Below are 17,261 nucleotides of genomic sequence, written 5' to 3' on the forward strand. Positions count from 1 at the left end.
TTTGTTAACGTTTATTATTACTATTTGTTGTGCTATACAGGGAGACTCTGTGGCGCAGTAGGTAGTGCTGTCACCTCACAGCAAGAAGGTTGCTGGTTCGAGCCTTGGCTTGGTCAGTTGGCATTTCTGTGTGGAGTTTGCATGTTCTCCCCGCGTTTGCTAGTGTTTCCTCCAGGTGCTACGGTTTTCCCCAAAGTCCAAATACATGTGGTACAGGTGAATTGGGTAGGCTAAATTGTCCATAGTGTATGTGTGTGAATGAGTGTGTATGGATATTTCTCACGGGATGGGTTGTAGCTGGAAGGGCATCCGCTGCGTAAAACGTATGCTGGATAAGTTGGCGGTTCATTCCGCTGTGGTGACCCCAGATTCTAAGCCGAAAATGATTAAATGAATGAATGTTGTACCATACAGTTTGATAGAGCCAGCCCAGGCTCTTTCTGAAAACGTAGTCTCGTGGACGTTTCTGGAGGCCGCAAAATACCTCCCGGGAGGTCATATTAGCAGTTTTTGTTGTGTGTGCTTTTTCGCATCTCAAATGTCTCTCGCGAGTGATGTTTGCGCCCATGCTGTTCTCGCATAAACCCACCAGAGGCCGCTGTCGACCGACCATCTGTCTGAATGACTGAGTGATTGCCTGGGAGATCGGCCAATCGACTGACCCACCCTCCTCCTTCCCTAAACCCAACCGATTTTACCAATTGACCCGCTCACCCGCTTACTTCCCTAAACCCAACCAACAATTTACAAAAGCCGTCCAGAAAAAGAAAAGCCCTCGTCTGACTTTTACTACATTTTCGGATTTTACCACATTTTCACCCTGTTATTCACTTGTCCATTTTATTTTTTGGATTCTGTTTTTGTCTCACCTGATTTCTGAAACCACTCTTTCCCAGACTCGAACCCGGTTATGGTTGTCGTGGTCAACACCTCTCTGTTTCTCAAGTTCACCAACGTACACAAAAAGCGAACTGGACAAACTGGTTGCATCGGGAAAGCTTTCCACAAGGAGGTAAGCGCCAAAAGGAACGGGTCATACCACCCCGTAGCGTTCGCTTTAAAAATTAAATGCAGCCATACATACCTCCACAGGACTACGTTTTGAGAATAAGCCTGTTTTGGATAGAGCGATTGGACCCAGAAGCCACTTTGCATGATGTCACACTCAACAACTGGATTGGAAAAGTTTAATGCTGAAGCTTTGTCACTTTACTGAATCTTATCATCATAAATGAGAGGTCAGTATTTGACACATCTTGGAAAAATACCCAAATATTTTTTTCATATACGTACTCTATTAATCAACATGAATAATTATTATCTAACTACCAAGAGCAAATGAAGGTAATATTTCTGTCATATTTATCATATTGCAGTCATATAACCTGTAACGAGCTTTAACAGTTTCCTGTTATTGGTTAACTGATTGACGTAATTGCTGATTTGACGTAAACATAAGTATCTGAGATAAAAGACCACCCAGATGCAATTATCACGTTAATCCTAAAATTGCCTTCACAAATGTAAAAAGAAAAATATTCTTAATGGAAAAGTTCATTTCAGGTAGAAAACGCTGCTTAATAAATAGTGCCTTTTGTGTGAAGCTCGCAGAGTGCCGTGAGTGTAATTAAGTGTAATTTTAGTTTAAGGCATTTGTGACTTTCTACACAAACCTGTTTTTTTCCTGTACACACATAAAATCTAAAACCTTGAGCTACAGAATATAAATATTCCTCAGGTATAAATGCACACACGCAGGTGACTCAGACATTGTTGAATCTATGTACGCCAGTGGCTTGAAAAGCTGTTTTTAATTCCATTTGGGCAGAGACTTGCAGTAAATTAGATTAATGTTAAAGTGTCATGTTTCCAGGATTAGAAGATGAATTCAAACGAGTCTCAAGGTGTGTGTCGGTGCTCAGCGGGTGGGCAGGGAAGTACTGAGTGACTTCTCTCTAGATCTCCGCTATGACTTTCCCATTTCAATAATCCGTTTTTAAAGGGGTGGTCCACTATGCTATCATATTTTAAAGTTTAGTTGATGTGTAATGTAGCTGTGTGAACATAAACAACATCTCTGATTGTAATACGCTCAAAGTTCAAAGCAAAGAGAGACATTAAGATCATTTGACTTGAACAATGGCGGCAGCCGGTGATCAACGAGATTAGCCGAGCGCAGGCAGGGGTGGAGTTGAAAACGGTGCCGTCAAGCTGGACAGCCAAACACGGGGCTCAAAGTTGCGGCAGTCGTTATGACAGATAACATGGCGTCATCATCTTTTTTTGTCCTTCTATTTATAACAACAAAATATTTATTTAATTTTTTTTTTTTTTTTAAATAAGGGAATTATTAATTAAATATATAATAAACGCATGGGTCCCACTTTATATTAAGTGGCCTTAACTAATATGTACTTACATAGGAACTAATAGTTTGTTACAATGTACTTATTGTGTAAATACATGTATTTACTGTGTACTTATGCTTGAATAAATACATGTATGTAATTACATCTGTAATAAACTTTTGTAATTACATTTGTAAATACACTGTTGACCATCCCCACACCTTAACCCACCCTTAAACCTACCCATGCCACCAAACCTGTCCATAACCCAACCCCTATCAAAACTCAAGAGCACCGCAAGTGTTCTCAAATACATTATAAACACAGTAAGTACATTGTATTTATTTTCTGATGTAAGTACATAGTAGTTAAGGACACTTAATATAAAGTGGGACCAATGCATGAGAGAAAAAAGAGGAAATGAGAGGGTAATATAAACAAACGTACAGGCCTATTAAATACAAAGCAATGAGAACAAATTTTAAACAGTTTAAACATCCCCTTTTAGGCTTCTTCTTGTTTGAATATGCTAAAAAGGGGTTTACATTTATTTACATTTATAGATAGAAAACTTTCCAATATATATTAATGTAAAACCCCAAACAAGGTGTTTTGATTAAGTCTTAAACAATGTTTAAGATTATTTTGGATAATGAAAGCATTTTTAAAAAAGCGCTTTAACTCTAAAATAAGTGAGCTACACTTTAAGTTGAAGTTTCCCAGAAAGAGCGGATACATCAATGTCACTTTTAAAACTTGTTCATAAACGGCTAGACAGAAAAAAAAAAATAAATAATAAAAAAATTATATGAATATATATATATATATATATATATATATATATATATATATATATATATATATATATATATATATATATATATATATATATATATATATATATATAATTTTATAATTATTTAATAAAATAGTTCTTTAACTGAATTTGTTAAGAAACCTTTAGAATGGCAGGATCAATGATGATAATAATTTTATTGTTTTATAAGTCTTTAAGACTTAATTGAGTTAATATTCAGGTTATTTACTAAAATATATAATTTAGTTCATGAAGCTGAGTGTCGTAAAAAGTCTGTATAAAAAAGGTTGAAAATCAACCTGTGCAAACAACCTAGCCTTTATAACCAGATTATTACACCAAAAAATGAGGACTATATTTGTATATGATATATACACGATAGAGAAGGTATTAAAAATTAATAGTTTGTTTTGAAATTTGTGAATCGGAATGTGTCCAATAATAAACTCGAAACACACGTGGTTGTTGTCATGTAGTGAACTCGGCCAATCGTGTAATATCAGTGTTGTCATCGCAGCTCCAGCAGTCGCGCTTCAGATGCTGCATCAGCTGAATCAGTCATCTAATCTCAGAGCAGTTGCAGTACTTTGATGCCACATGTGACAGTCACGTGGCATTTGTGCAGCGTCAATCCAGACAAAATTTCTAACCAGCATGCACCCCTTTAAGACATACTCTGATTGATCTGATCTGAAGTCAAACGCACCTAATGGCTTTTACAGAGTTAGCTTAGCGAAGCCTATAGCGAATGAAGTTTGGGGACTACAAAAAATACATCTGTGTTAATGATGTCATAAACCCTTTAGGCTACGAGCATACACCGCTTGCAGCAAAGGGGCGTGGCCAGATGCTCTGTTATTGCAGAGATGCTTCCTGGTGACATGAAGCTGATCCGCAAGAATAGCAACACATCATATTATCTGCCCAATCAGAGCCTCTTGAGAGAAAGCTTACAGAGGAACTAGGAAATATGACAGTTGTTTTTAATCATAGCTGAGTAGCTGTATAATTAAAGTAAGATATATGAAAAAACAACTTGATTTTCTACAAATTAAGCATGAGCACACAATGCTTTGGACCTCATAAACAAAACTAAGCCTTAAAAATACTCTGAACCACCCCCTTTAACGAGCCGACAAACACAAACAGCGCGGGTCAATAAAACATGTCTTTAAATATTAGTTCCTGTTGGAGTATAGTCCACAAATGTGAACTCTTATAGTACCCTATAACTCTCTTTCTTTCTCTGCCAGTCATGAGCTATTGGCCATTTTTATCAAGCAGAATGCCACAGACAAGGCAGTGAACGAGTGTGGGAGAGGGACAAGTAGTTATTCAAAAAGTGATTTTCCACTTGAACATACAGGAGAAGCCTCCTGAGGCCTAAGCGACTGTGGAAGGCCCAGTGAACGGGTGAGAAGGCACTAGCGTGAGGTGCAACGTTCGGTCGCTGTGTTTGTCAAGGCTGATGGATGGCTCTAGGCTGTTTCGGGATCATAGATGATTGGAAGATTGAGTTCATGTGGGACCTAATCGGGTGTTAAATGAGACAAAGAGACGCTTTATTGACAAGAAAGGCGTCCATAGAACGCTGCATGAAAACTGACGCAAAATGGGTTTTTTTGATGTACCACATTGCCTGCGCCTGCGGTTTCTAAAGCATCCTCGCTGTGCTTATTGACTTAGCACGTAAACCTTTTTAATGATGATGCTGTTTAAATTGCGCCATTGATTTTAATGCACAAATTACGTCTATAGTGTATGAGAGTCGATATGTAGGACAGCAGTACAAATAGCTGAATATGAGAGGGCTTTAGTCCAGCAATTTTCTATGAGTCTTAAGTGCCCACGATCTGTAAAACACCTCACTTTCCTGAAAAATGTGCAATCAATACTGTGGAGAAAACCTTTTTAAGGCTTGCAGCTACACGCATCTTCTGCTGAATGAAAGAATAATCAAGTTTTTAGCGCCTTGTGACTATGGGAAAAACACAACGCACCGCCTTCAGCATCATTATGGATGCTGGCGGAAATGGATGGAATCCGTTCGCGCATTGATCTCTGCGCCTGTTTATTTTGGCATGATTCAAACTATCCTTCTTTACAGAGGCACAAATGTGTCGTGTGATAGGAGGGGACGGCGGGAGGCGGCGGTTTGAGATACGCCGCTATTTGACAGTGTTTAATTGGAGAGTACATTTGAGAGGCAGCCGTCCCCGCCGCTGGCTTTGCTTCTAATTGCCAGCAGCACCGCGCTTAACGAAGCGAGCGAGAGCGAAACGAGCGTGGGTGAGGGAGAGCATGAGCAACAGAAAAGAGAGAGGGGCCAGGTTTCTATGGCAACAGCGGATCAACAGTAGGCAGTAGCCGAGGGGGTAGTTTCATCTTGAAGAAAGACCCTCTCTGCCTGAGCCGAGGCTCCCTCTGCAACAAGAAACAAATGCCCCAGCCGCACGTAAACAAAACACCAGCGAAACGGCTCCTTTTTAAAGCTCAGCCTGCAGAGTGCGAGGCGAAGCGAAAACCTATCCATTAGAAGGAGATTAATGAAAAAAACTCAGTGGGTCCTCCCATCGCAGCCTCAGTTAAATAAGCCGCTACGAGCATCCATATCTGCGAAATGTGCTTCTATATGTGGTCCACTATCATCCTGATCTCAATTATTATTCATGCGGCTCCGCTCGTTTCATCCGACGTCCTCGGGAACGTGTGCATGCTGTAGGTGATGTCAACAAGAAGCTGAAGAACACCAGCAGAAAGGAAGGCTATCTGATTCATTAATCCTAACTGTTGAGTATCAGGTATTAAACGCTAATCCTTCTCCTCTGTGTTGGCTTTTTTCAAAGAGGGAGTTGTAGTTCTTCTGAGGACCATCGGGTGGCAGTTTGGCCTTCTGAAAGCTCCACCGTGTGACTTACATTTCTCATACTTGTCTATTTACTCTCATACTTTGAGTATTTACCTCACTTTCCATCATGTATTCTTTTCTAACTTGTTTATGAGCATTGGCTCACATCCATTTATTTTTATCTGTGAAAGCTATCATTTCAGAGGTGCGCGAATTACGTGGTGGCATATCTATAAAGACAGCGCACCAAATGAAAGCCGGATTGATTTATTGTCTTTCATCTGAGCGTTATCATCTTTACGGCTTTGTCTTTATTGTGCTGTCGAGTACTCGGAGGTCTTGGGTGTAACGGTTTAACTCCTTGTAGAGGAGAGAATTAGGTTTGAGAAAACTCAGGGTCTTGCGTTTTTTTGATCATTAATATTGATGGGCAGCTTTTGTGAAGTGAGAGCTAGATCTCACATTCGGTATTCTGTTCTATTAAGTTTCTGTCAGTCTGGCGAAAGCGTAACCTTTAGCTCTCTGTTTACACAGGCAAAGAGACGCAGAATTTGAGAGGGGAGACGAAGAAAAAAAAAAAGAGTCTTACATCTTTGTCAGATCAATTTGCTTTATTAATGAAAACGCTCTATGGAGAAATCACAGTCCCTAGATTCATTCTTAAACAATGACTCACCAAGCAAATGTATTTCTTTGTTTTTTGTTCTTTTTCTCACTCGTTTTATTACAAACTTTGCAAGGACTTATTACAAGGGGGTTGTTTTTAACATGCGGAAACAGAACGAAACGAAACACATGGGAATCAAACAAACAAGTCGGATCGGACAACCCACTGTTCACAATAAACATAAAATCTGATAAAGCCCTCTGTGACAGGAGCCAGTGAATGACTACGGTGCAGGCATACGACGGCCACATTCACACTGACTCTGCAAAAAAGATCGATCCATCCAAGGCAAGATGTGCACATATCTCAATAAACACTTTACGATTTTTATATGCCATCGGCTTTTGTTGTAAGATTTAAAAAGCTTCACTTGCATGTACATAAAACTGTACAAAAACAGATCATCACAAGCATTTTTAGTCCTATATAAATATAACCAACAATTAAGGATAACAAGTTTTGAACTCTCCTGCAAAAGACATACTTTCAAGGCAGCTGTCTTCAGTTTGGGGTGATCGGTGAAGATGAGTTTTGTGCAGTGAACGTCGCTTTTGTTCTCAAGAAAAGGTTTCTGAACCGGCACTAACATTTCAGCAAGAACAGTAAACGGTTTCTACCAATTATCTTTGGAATTCATGCTCAACGCGTCGCCTGCTTGACACCACGCACGGGGGGGAGGATGTGGAGAGCTATGTACAGAACACTTTTGAAGAGATGTTTACCACAAACACCAGTTTTTTTCCGTTACTCTATGAAGAAAAGTCTCGCTCTAAGGACGAAGAAAAAGACTCCCTCGTTCGTTATGGTCGTCTCGTCACATCCAGACATCTAACAGCGAAAGAGCACACATCTAAACACCAGTTTAAAAAACAACCACGAGAAGTGGACATTCCTCCGTCCGTCCTCAGGAAGGACTCGAGGAGTCTAGCCTTAGAATTACTAGCACTAAAACAGCCTCGATGAAGCCAGAAGAGTCTAAACCTGCAATTCAGACTATCTGACTCAGGCTGGCATCGGAGTGGAGGAAGGTCAAAGCCTGCTTCACTCCGAGTTTGAATAGATGAAAGCCTGTAAGTGGTGGTAGACTTTTGTGGTCATCTCTATCTTTTAGCCGTGTTAAGTCCAGGTCAGCGATCTCACACGTTCGCCTGGGAAGAAGAGCGCGCTTGCAGCGGAGAAGAGGGAAAGCGAGCTGGGCTAATTACGCCGGATCATGACTCTTGCTGGATACCCCCTCCCCCCGCCCCCCAATCAGAGTCACTAAATGGCTTTGAAAACAGCATAATGTGCTTTCTTTCCTTAGGGTGGGATAATCATTCGCCTTATTTAATCATGGCTACGTCCAGTCATTTCCATACGTAATTATTCGGCGAGAGGTGCTGAAGGCAGTCGCGATGAGGTAAGTGCAGTGAAAAACGCGACTCAACAATTGCGTTCGGATTGGGGATCTGTGCTTCCTTTGGGTGGGGGCTGGAGTGTTCACATATGTCAACTGCACCACACTCATTACTCACTCTAATTAAGGAAATGCCCATTGCTGTACACCTCGTCGACCCCCCTGCAGACACACGGGTACCGTGCTGCAGCAGGTGCGGGGAAAAAAGAGTAGAGATATTGAGGCAATGCACCGTGATGCAATAATAATGATAATGTCCATCAGATTTATGGTCCTTGAGCACACTAGATAGTCAAAATGGTCCCCCAGAGATTCTCTCAAACATGGAGGGAGACACAGCTTTAGAGCAAGTTAGATAGTCAGCACAGTGTCAACGAAAAAAAGAAGAAATACCCAATCGATGGAGGACAGGACATTAAATGCGAAAAAAATTGCCAAAATGTGGTGATGTAACTGTTTGCCATTTTTTTTTGATTGTGTGGAAAAAAAACATGCACAATTGACATGCCAAAGACAAGACAGGATTATCAGTCTAATTTGTCCATTGTGATTGTTATATACAACTGTTTTTAAGGCATTAATACATTTGTTCTTCAAACAAAGTCTAAATAGGACACGAAGAGTTCATTTGAAACCATGTAAACAACCAAAAACAAGACCGTGATTATGACTGTGGCCAAAATGGAATGGATACGAGGCGCGTCTGTGGACTTAACACACCATCAAGTTAACGGAACTGATAATTTGAGGGGAGGCAGGTGGTCTCCTCCTTGCTGAGGCTGTGCTGTGTGAGCCGTAGGCGTCTTTGCCAGTGCCAGGTAGCTTTTGCACTACACCGTGGGAGTTCAGGAGAGATTCACAGTGCCAAAAAACACAAGTTCTGCCGCATGACACAAAAGTATGAGCGCACATTCTCATCTGTTGAAAAGTGTGTTAATGTGCCAGGAGCCACATGTGTTACTTTTCGTGACGGTAGGTCCCCTGACGCGCTCACCGGCATATGTTAAGGTCTGTCAAAGCGAGTTAATCGCTGTTAAAACCCACCCTCACTAAATGCACACCTACACACAAACTATACAGCGCGCATACGGATCTAAATTCTAGACGGGCACGGCAAGGGTCACAGAGCACCGCCAGGACATCACAATCCCATAACAAACGCTCAGACCCTCTAAAGCAGTGGCACCGACACACACTTAAGGTGTTCAGGCTGATTTAGATGTAACTTTTGACCTTTATTTATTTTTTTAAACTCAAGCCGGAGAGATATATTCATATATACACCATACAAATGTATTTACAGCGTTTTACACGTATAAAGACTGCTCTCCTCTGAGGACAGGATCAAGTTAAGAGTGTTAGACACTCTATGTGGCTCAAGACCCTTTACAGCAGTATCTCCTGCTCACTACAGCACTTGGTAGTCTAGTAAAAGAACCCATGGACATTCTGTAGGCTAGCGAAGCTAAAAGTCGGTTAGTCGGATGACGGTATGCAAAAACGGTACAAAAGTTTAAAAGAAACGACATGTTAAAAGTGATAATAAATAGATGAAGGTATGAATAAATAAATAAAATAAATAAATAAATCTACTTTGATGACAATAGTGTGTTTTCCACTATTCGATTGATATTTTATCCTGTCGCAGATTCGATGTTCGCGTTTGCGCACCGTGTCTCTGAAACTTCTGATGTGCGTCAATCAAAGATGGTGGGCGTGGTTATCTCACAGGTAAATCTCTCTTTTCGAGGCGTGATTGGAGGGGGGGCTGGTAGGCGGGAACTCTGATGTCACACTCAGAGGCACCTCCTCCAGTGGGGCGTGGTCACTGGGGGCGTGCTCACTACTGGAGTAGGCACTACGGGAAGGTGGGAGGCGTGGCCTGTTCTCATCTCCTCCCAGCCTCACACTCCCATTGGCCAGGCGTCCCAGGCTCCCCCTCTCCTGATAAGGCACAAACGTGGACAGTTTAGGGGGGTTGCGGGTCTTGCGAACAGGCGAAGGCTGACCGGGCATCCAACAAGCGTCTGAGTGACCCAGCTCGCTGCACTCCTGACTGCAGTTCCCCGTCATGGCAACATCAGGCAACGAACGAATATCTGTGAGAGGAAGACACACACAAGAAAAAAAAGCACTCTTTAATGATGACAGTTTATGATATTAAACAACAGCAAATCAAAACTTGTTTTGATACGCTCCACTTCATCTCCACCGGGTGAGTCACAAAGACACTGCAGTTCACCTAGCGTCAAATGCAAGCAACTAACAGGGAATACACAAAGAGCTGCCAGTGGTTGCTATGCACTGTGGTGTGGTTGCTATGTGAGAGACAGTTGTTGCTATGCACACTGCTGTTGTTATGCACTGCATACTGGGATTTCTTCAGTGGCTACTGTGGGTCAGATTCTCCTGGTTTGATTTCCTTCAAGTGATGTGACTGTGAGGGTGACTGAAATGTGTGTGTGTCTTTTTCAGAGCGTGGATTGACGGTTGCTTTAAATCTCTGTGTGGCCATTCACAAATTGGAGGTTTAGTGGCAAAATTGTGTGCTTCACATTTTTTTCACTGCATTTGTGCCTCTTGAGACCCTTAAAATACATATCTTGAATATTTATGCACATACAGGCATTTGGTATCCTACATTCAACACAAAATGAGACCCACTACAGCCCCTGAAGGAGAATCCAGCGCTACGGCTTATTGATTGGCAGGTCTGAAATTAGTGAGCCTCTGATTGCTATCCATTTTCCATTCCACTGTTCCCTAATTAATTAAATAGGGCCGAGACCCAGTGACCTCATTCCAACGAAGCCACACAGAGAGATACATTAACACACACGCATACACATACACACCCTGTTATCCACCAACCACATGTGCTCTTTCTCAGGAGCCGTTCCACTCTGTGTATCATGTTCCTCACTCATATTCATTCACATTGAGGTTCTCAACCTCAGTCATGAGCCCACGAGGGCATGCTGGAGATGTGCATGAGGTCGTGCTCTTTTCATTCATGAGACATATTCTGAATTTTTATTGGTGTAGGTAGACAGTAGAGTCTTGGAAAAATAGCAAAATGATTTCATGACGTTTGTGAGGGTTTTCAACGGGGTCAGGAATCGGAATGATTCTTGCATGTGCATTTTTCCACAGATGCGGAAAGAACTTCTTGTTCAGCTGCAGCACAACTGAATTTGTAGCGTGAAGCAGATGGTGCAAAACAGTATTTTTATAGAATTAATCAGAGTGAATCAAATACAACTGTGAGACTTAAATTGGACTTACTACATGAAGATGCTCATAGACTGTGAAAAGGCCAATTAATAAAATGTTGGAGGAGCAAAAATATCTTTGCTTGAACTTAATTAAGAAGAGATGAAGAAAAAGACAAAGATATTCTTTGCTTGGACTTATTATAGACATGTAACATCTCCTAATATACGTCTCAAAATTGTTAAATTAAGGCAAATCTACCCAATATTCAGAATGGCAAATTATTACAGGGCTAATAAAAACAAATCCAGCCAATATTATAATACAGAGACAGAGTCATGTTTAAATAAAAAGAGTTAAAGTAATGTTTTAGAGAGAGAAATTGTAAGCACAAATAACTGTGAAACTACTTACTAAATAATTATCTGAAGCTGTTTGAAATGTTTACAGAATATGCCAATATAAAGTTCAAGATCCACATACATTTTTATCTTATCATTTTTAATGAATAAAAACTTATTATGGTATTAATATAAATACCTGAGCTTTGTTAGGTAAACACACTGTAATTAAAATGTGCTGTTTTAATACAGAATAAAGCCATTTTTAAATGAGTGAATATTCTGCTATAAATATATATATATATATATATATATATATATATATATATATATATATATATATATATATATATATATATATATATATATATATATATATATAAGTGCACATATGTACAGTTGAATTCAGATTTATTAACCCCCCTTTTTTATCTTTTTTAAATAGTTCCTAATTTTTGTTTAACAGGGCAAGGGAATTTTCACAGTATGTCTGATAATTTATATATATTTTTCTTCTAGAGAAAGTCTTATTTGTTTTATTTCAGCTCGAATAAAAGCAGTTTTTATTTTTTAAAAACATTTTTAAGGTCAATATTATTAGCCCCTTTAAGCTATATTTTTTTCTACAGGACAAACCATCATTATAAAAATAACTTGTCTAATTACCCTAACCTGCCTAGTTAACCTAATTGACCTAGTTAAGCCTTTAAATGTCCCTTTTTAGCTGTATAGAAGTGTCGTGAAAAAATATCTAGTAAAATATTATTTAGTGTCATCATGGCAAAGATAAAATAAATCAGTTATTAGAAATGAGTTAGCAAAACTATTATGTTTAGAAATGTGTTGGAAAAATGTTCTTTCCGTTAAACAGAAATTGGGGGAAAAAATTAACAGGAGGGCTCATAATTCAGGGGGGCTAATAATTCTGACTTTAACTTTATGTGCTAAAAAAGTGTGTCTAAAAGTCACTATTAAACTTTTTGTATAAAATCGCTATCTTTATATTGCTTTGCTTTGTGTCATAATATGCATCATACCTGTATTTATTTTTTGCAATAAATGTTCTGAATGACATGGATATGTATTAACTTTGATAACTTAAAAAAAAAAAAAAAACATGTAATTGTTAACAGTTTAATAATGTTGTAATCAAGACCAAGGCAACACCAATGTTTTGAAATCCACCAAAAATATCAGTTTTTATAAAATTTTTCACATTAATGTTTTATTTAATAATAATAATTAATTAATAATTCCTTACATTTATGAACCACTTTTCTGGACATTCAAAGTCTCAGTTTACACATCCACTCATCCACCACCAGTGTGCAGCATCCACCTGGATGACGCAACGACAGCCATATTGCGCCAGACCGCACATTATATATAATTATCAAGCCAATTATAATATGGGGGTGGTTAGGAGACCATGATGGCTGGAGTTATACCCCTACTCTTTTTGAAGAACATCCTGGGATTTTTAACGAGACTCCGACTCTCATCCGAAAAACTCACTCTTTTTTTTACTCACTGAGCAGTATGCTACTATACTATACTATACTATACTATACTATACTATACTATACTATACTATACTATACTATACCCACACAGCCCACAGGTTGAGCGCTCCCTGCTGGCCCCACTAACACCACTTCTGGCAGCAAACTGGCTTTCCCATGTGGTCTCCCATCCAGCTACAGCTTATCTTCAGTGGGCGACCATGTAAGAGTTGCAGAGAGCTAGCTGCCAGTATTAATAATATAATGGAGTAGACACCATATTTAATTTGTCCTCAGAACATATGTGTGTTAGTTGTTTCTTAATTTTTTATAATTTGTGTACAAAATTAGCTCAATGCAACCAGTTGCCTTGTAAACGAACAACCATCATTTAACATCAACTCAAATCTGACCTAGTTAATTCAGTTTTACTTTAAGAATTCTCTAAATAATAATGAGTTTGCATTTATTGGTCCTATGCTGCCTATCAGTTCAGTTATTAATATGTTTCTAATTTTGAATAAGTGAATGCTTAAGTCTAAGGCAAGTGCATTACATGTGTATAACCTATTTTTCAGCAGCTTGTTTGAGTGACAGATTTCCATTTTCATCAAACACTAATGAAATTAATTGCAGCCCACATGCCTACTCTAATCCCAAGTTGCACAACGCTGTAAACCTTGTTGCACCCTAGTTAAGGTCAACAAGGTAACAGATTACAAAAAAAAAAAAAAGATTGCATTAGTTATTAGTAGTTAACCTTTTTACTAACATGAACAATACATTTACTACAGTACACTTATTCATCTTTGTTAACATTTATGAAAATATATGTTAAAAATATTAATTTTACTAATAGCAATGTTAACAAGCACAACACTGGCTTTTAATAATGCATTAGTAAATAATACAACTGACATTTACTACAATTAATAAGTGTTGGTCATGCACAGTTCATGTTAGTAAAATAATGCCTTACTGTAATGTGACGGTTTGTGCTCCTTTCGATCCCTGACTACATTTACATGGACACCAGTAACCAAATTATTTCGTTGGAACAATGTATTTAGGAAATACCAAATCAATGAACTTTGTTTGTAGTGACAGAACTTGTGACCTTAGTTGGCTAATGATGGATTTGTCTTAATGGTATTAAAATCGCATTATCGGTGTCCATGTAAACGTACTGATTGTTAATAAAACATCATATATACAGTATATCCTAATCCCACATAAAGGGTGTCACAATTTCGATTTTTAATCGAAATCGATCGAAATTTATGCTCAACTTCGATTATCGAATCAAAAAATACAATCGTCGATGCTGCCACGCCCCCATGTCACGTCAGCTTGGCTTGCCAAGCGGTAAAAAAACACGCTTGTTAAAGTGCTTGTTAAACTGCAGACGCAGGAGATCCGTCGACAGAGCTTAAATCCTCTCCTCTTTCAATGAAGTTGCCGGTGTGGAAGCATTTTGGATTTCCAGTTAGTTATGTTGACAACGTTCGTGTTGTCGACAAAAAAAAAACACAGTTTGCAAGCTCTGCTATGTACGTATTATGGTTGGGATGATAGACGATGGGCGCATCGCGATCCTCCGCCCCGCACCCGTTGCAAATCCGCTCGCAAAAAAAACACACTCAGGCCCTGTTTACACTAATATGTCTTTGTTTTTAAATGGCATTTTAGAACGACAACGATCCACATCCACACTGGCGTGTAGCATTTCTGAGCAGCCCTCCTTCCTCACTACCGCTGAAAACGCACAACACGTGACCACACACACACTCATTCACACACAGACACAGACGCACACACATTGTCATGCGCTCGAGACAGCGGGTCAAGGCAGTCAGCGGGTCAGTAGACTGCTTTTATCTTTTAATTTCACACAAGTACTTAGTCATTTTAGCGAACACCTCAGATACTGTTGGCTGGTTCCTGTTGGTTGTGCGTCTTTTTTACCGACGCCGTTATAACGACACAGATCACTGCCTATTCACGAGTCATGCAGAAAAAGTGATTGACAGGTGGTAATTATGTGTGTATCTTGCCTTTATTCATTTACTGTATGATTTGTTTATGGGTAAAACAAAGACCATGCAGGTCAGGTAGTTTAAACGGTAGGCTACAAATAATTAATTTGTTATTAATTAATTAATTAATTATTCATAATTGGAAATCGAATCGAATCGTGACTTTAGAATCGAAAATGTAATCGAATCGAGGATTTGGAGGATCGTGACACCCTTATCCCAGATGCTTAAGAAGATTCAGATTTTTATACAATATTTTGGATCTAATTTATTTCAGATCTCTGAGAACCTGTAATCTGCACACAGTGCCTGCCAAGACACAGTTCTTTCCATTTTCGATCCTCACCACAGTTCCAAACTACTTAATCTTCCCGAGACAGAGAAAATGAAGAGAAAAGCAGTGGAGACCCTTAAATGTGCGAGAGATCTACAGATGGCAGCCCTGAGGCAGACTCTTGGGCCCAGGGGACGTACCTCCACTGGCCTTGAACATCCATGCAGCTTTAATGCACTCATTAAAAAGAGCTCTGTAAGGCTCCACGGGCACAACATAACTGACAGTTCTCTCCGCACGAAAACACCACACTGACCCCACCAACGTAAGTGTGGCACGCAAAACGTAGGCTTAAAAAAAAAAAAAAAACTCCCAATAAGCAGGAGCCGACATGGTCAATACATCAAAGAGGTCTGGAATAGTGTAAAAGAGGGCGTTTACTGGAGGAGGAAAGAGGCTTTATATCTCACCAAGCGGAATAGATCAACTCGCCTCTCTGGAACAAACACATTAGAGTCCTGCAGTCTTGTTTGTGTGTGTGTGCTAGTGTGTGTGTGTGAGGGAGGAGTGTGTGGGAGAAAAAAAGTGTGTGGTATAATTGAGTCTGTGCGATACAGGCACAACCTGTGTGTGTGTGAGGATATGCGTAGGATCGGAAGCATGTGTGTTAGATGACGCTGTGCGTTTGGGAAGAAAGAGTGTGCGCACGTGTTTGTGCAAGAGAGATGTGTGCTACAGATGGTGTTTGAAAGGTGAGGTGTTGGACTGGTAGAAATGTATGTGTGTGTGTGTGTGTGTGTTTGCGTGATGTTCTTGTTGGTCTATGTAGGCAGGTGTGAAAGCATTTTTCACATGTATTAGCCATTAGAGAAATGATAGATTAGTTGCCATTCACTAGTTCATGAATGCTGATCATTTACACAGTTGTTTGAGCTGAAAACTGGAAATGAAAGCATGGATTTAGATGTGAGCATGTTCTTGTTTGTGTTTGATTGATCAGCACACATTATTAAAGGACATTTTCAGGCTCTTTCATCAAAATAACTTAATAGCTTTCTCTTCATCCAAAATGGCTTGATGAAAGCAAAGATACATTGGCAGAGATAAATACATTCCTGGCTCAATAATTATATGTGATCATTTTTTATTTAATTTTTTTTTGCAAAAATTATCATTTGTTGGTTTTTGCATATTTTGTTGCTGTTTTAAAACTAAATTGGCACTGAAAGGTGTTTTTAAGAAACAGATCTTAGAAATCTTAGGTATTCTTAGGAACAGATCACTGTGACTGTGGCTATGTTTTAGCTTGGTGCATGTATGTACAGCAGTTAAGAAAGACAAAAACGGTAAAACAAATTGTAAAAGAGGTAACTATGCAATTTTACCTTGTTTTTGCACCGTTTAGAGCTTTTCTGTTGAAGTGCAAAGTTCTACTAGGAGAGCTACCAAGCAAGTTTATCTCTATATGCCATGCATATGGACATACAGTTGAAGTCAGAATTATTAGCCCTCTTTAATTTTTTTTCTTCTTTTTTAAATAATTTCCAAATGATGTTTAACAGAGCAAGGAAATTTTCACAGTATGTCTGATAATATTTTTTTCTTTAGAGAAAAGTATTGTTTGTTTAATTTTGGCTAGAATAAAAGGAGTTTTTAATTTTTTAAACACCGTTTTAGGGACAAAATTATTAGCACCTTTGAGCTATATTTTTTCTCGATTGTCTACAGAACAAAAAATTGTTATACAATAACTTGCCTAATTTCCCTAACCTGCCTAGTTAACCTAATTAACCCAGTTAAGCCTTTAAATGTCACTTTA

General features: G+C 39.1%; 1 protein-coding gene and 1 long non-coding RNA gene across 5 annotated transcripts in view; one reads left to right on the plus strand and one right to left on the minus strand.

The window, feature by feature from the left end:
- The window catches only part of LOC147835053 (uncharacterized), a 55,553-nt gene that overhangs the window by 12,531 nt on the left and 25,761 nt on the right, over positions 1 to 17,261 (plus strand). For 2 of the 4 annotated variants that reach the window (XR_015501085.1, XR_015501087.1), the window contains exon 1: positions 16,053 to 16,194. The exons of 1 other annotated variant lie outside the window; for it this stretch is intronic. This is a non-coding gene — a long non-coding RNA (uncharacterized LOC147835053). Of the gene's footprint in view, positions 1 to 896; positions 1,013 to 1,092; positions 1,602 to 16,052; positions 16,195 to 17,261 lie in introns of those variants that run through there. One more of the 4 variants, XR_015501084.1, reaches the window with a different exon arrangement.
- The window catches only part of pcdh1a (protocadherin 1a), a 139,627-nt gene continuing 128,971 nt past the window's right edge, over positions 6,606 to 17,261 (minus strand). Inside the window, 1 exon segment of the mRNA NM_001443902.1 lies at positions 6,606 to 10,175. Coding sequence (NP_001430831.1) covers positions 9,802 to 10,175 — 374 coding nt within the window. The 3' untranslated portion in view covers positions 6,606 to 9,801.

The sequence above is a fragment of the Danio rerio genome, chromosome 10 (assembly GCF_052040795.2).
Source record: "Danio rerio strain M-AB ecotype USA chromosome 10, GRCz13ab, whole genome shotgun sequence".
In the NCBI taxonomy this organism is placed as follows: Eukaryota; Metazoa; Chordata; class Actinopteri; order Cypriniformes; family Danionidae; genus Danio; species Danio rerio.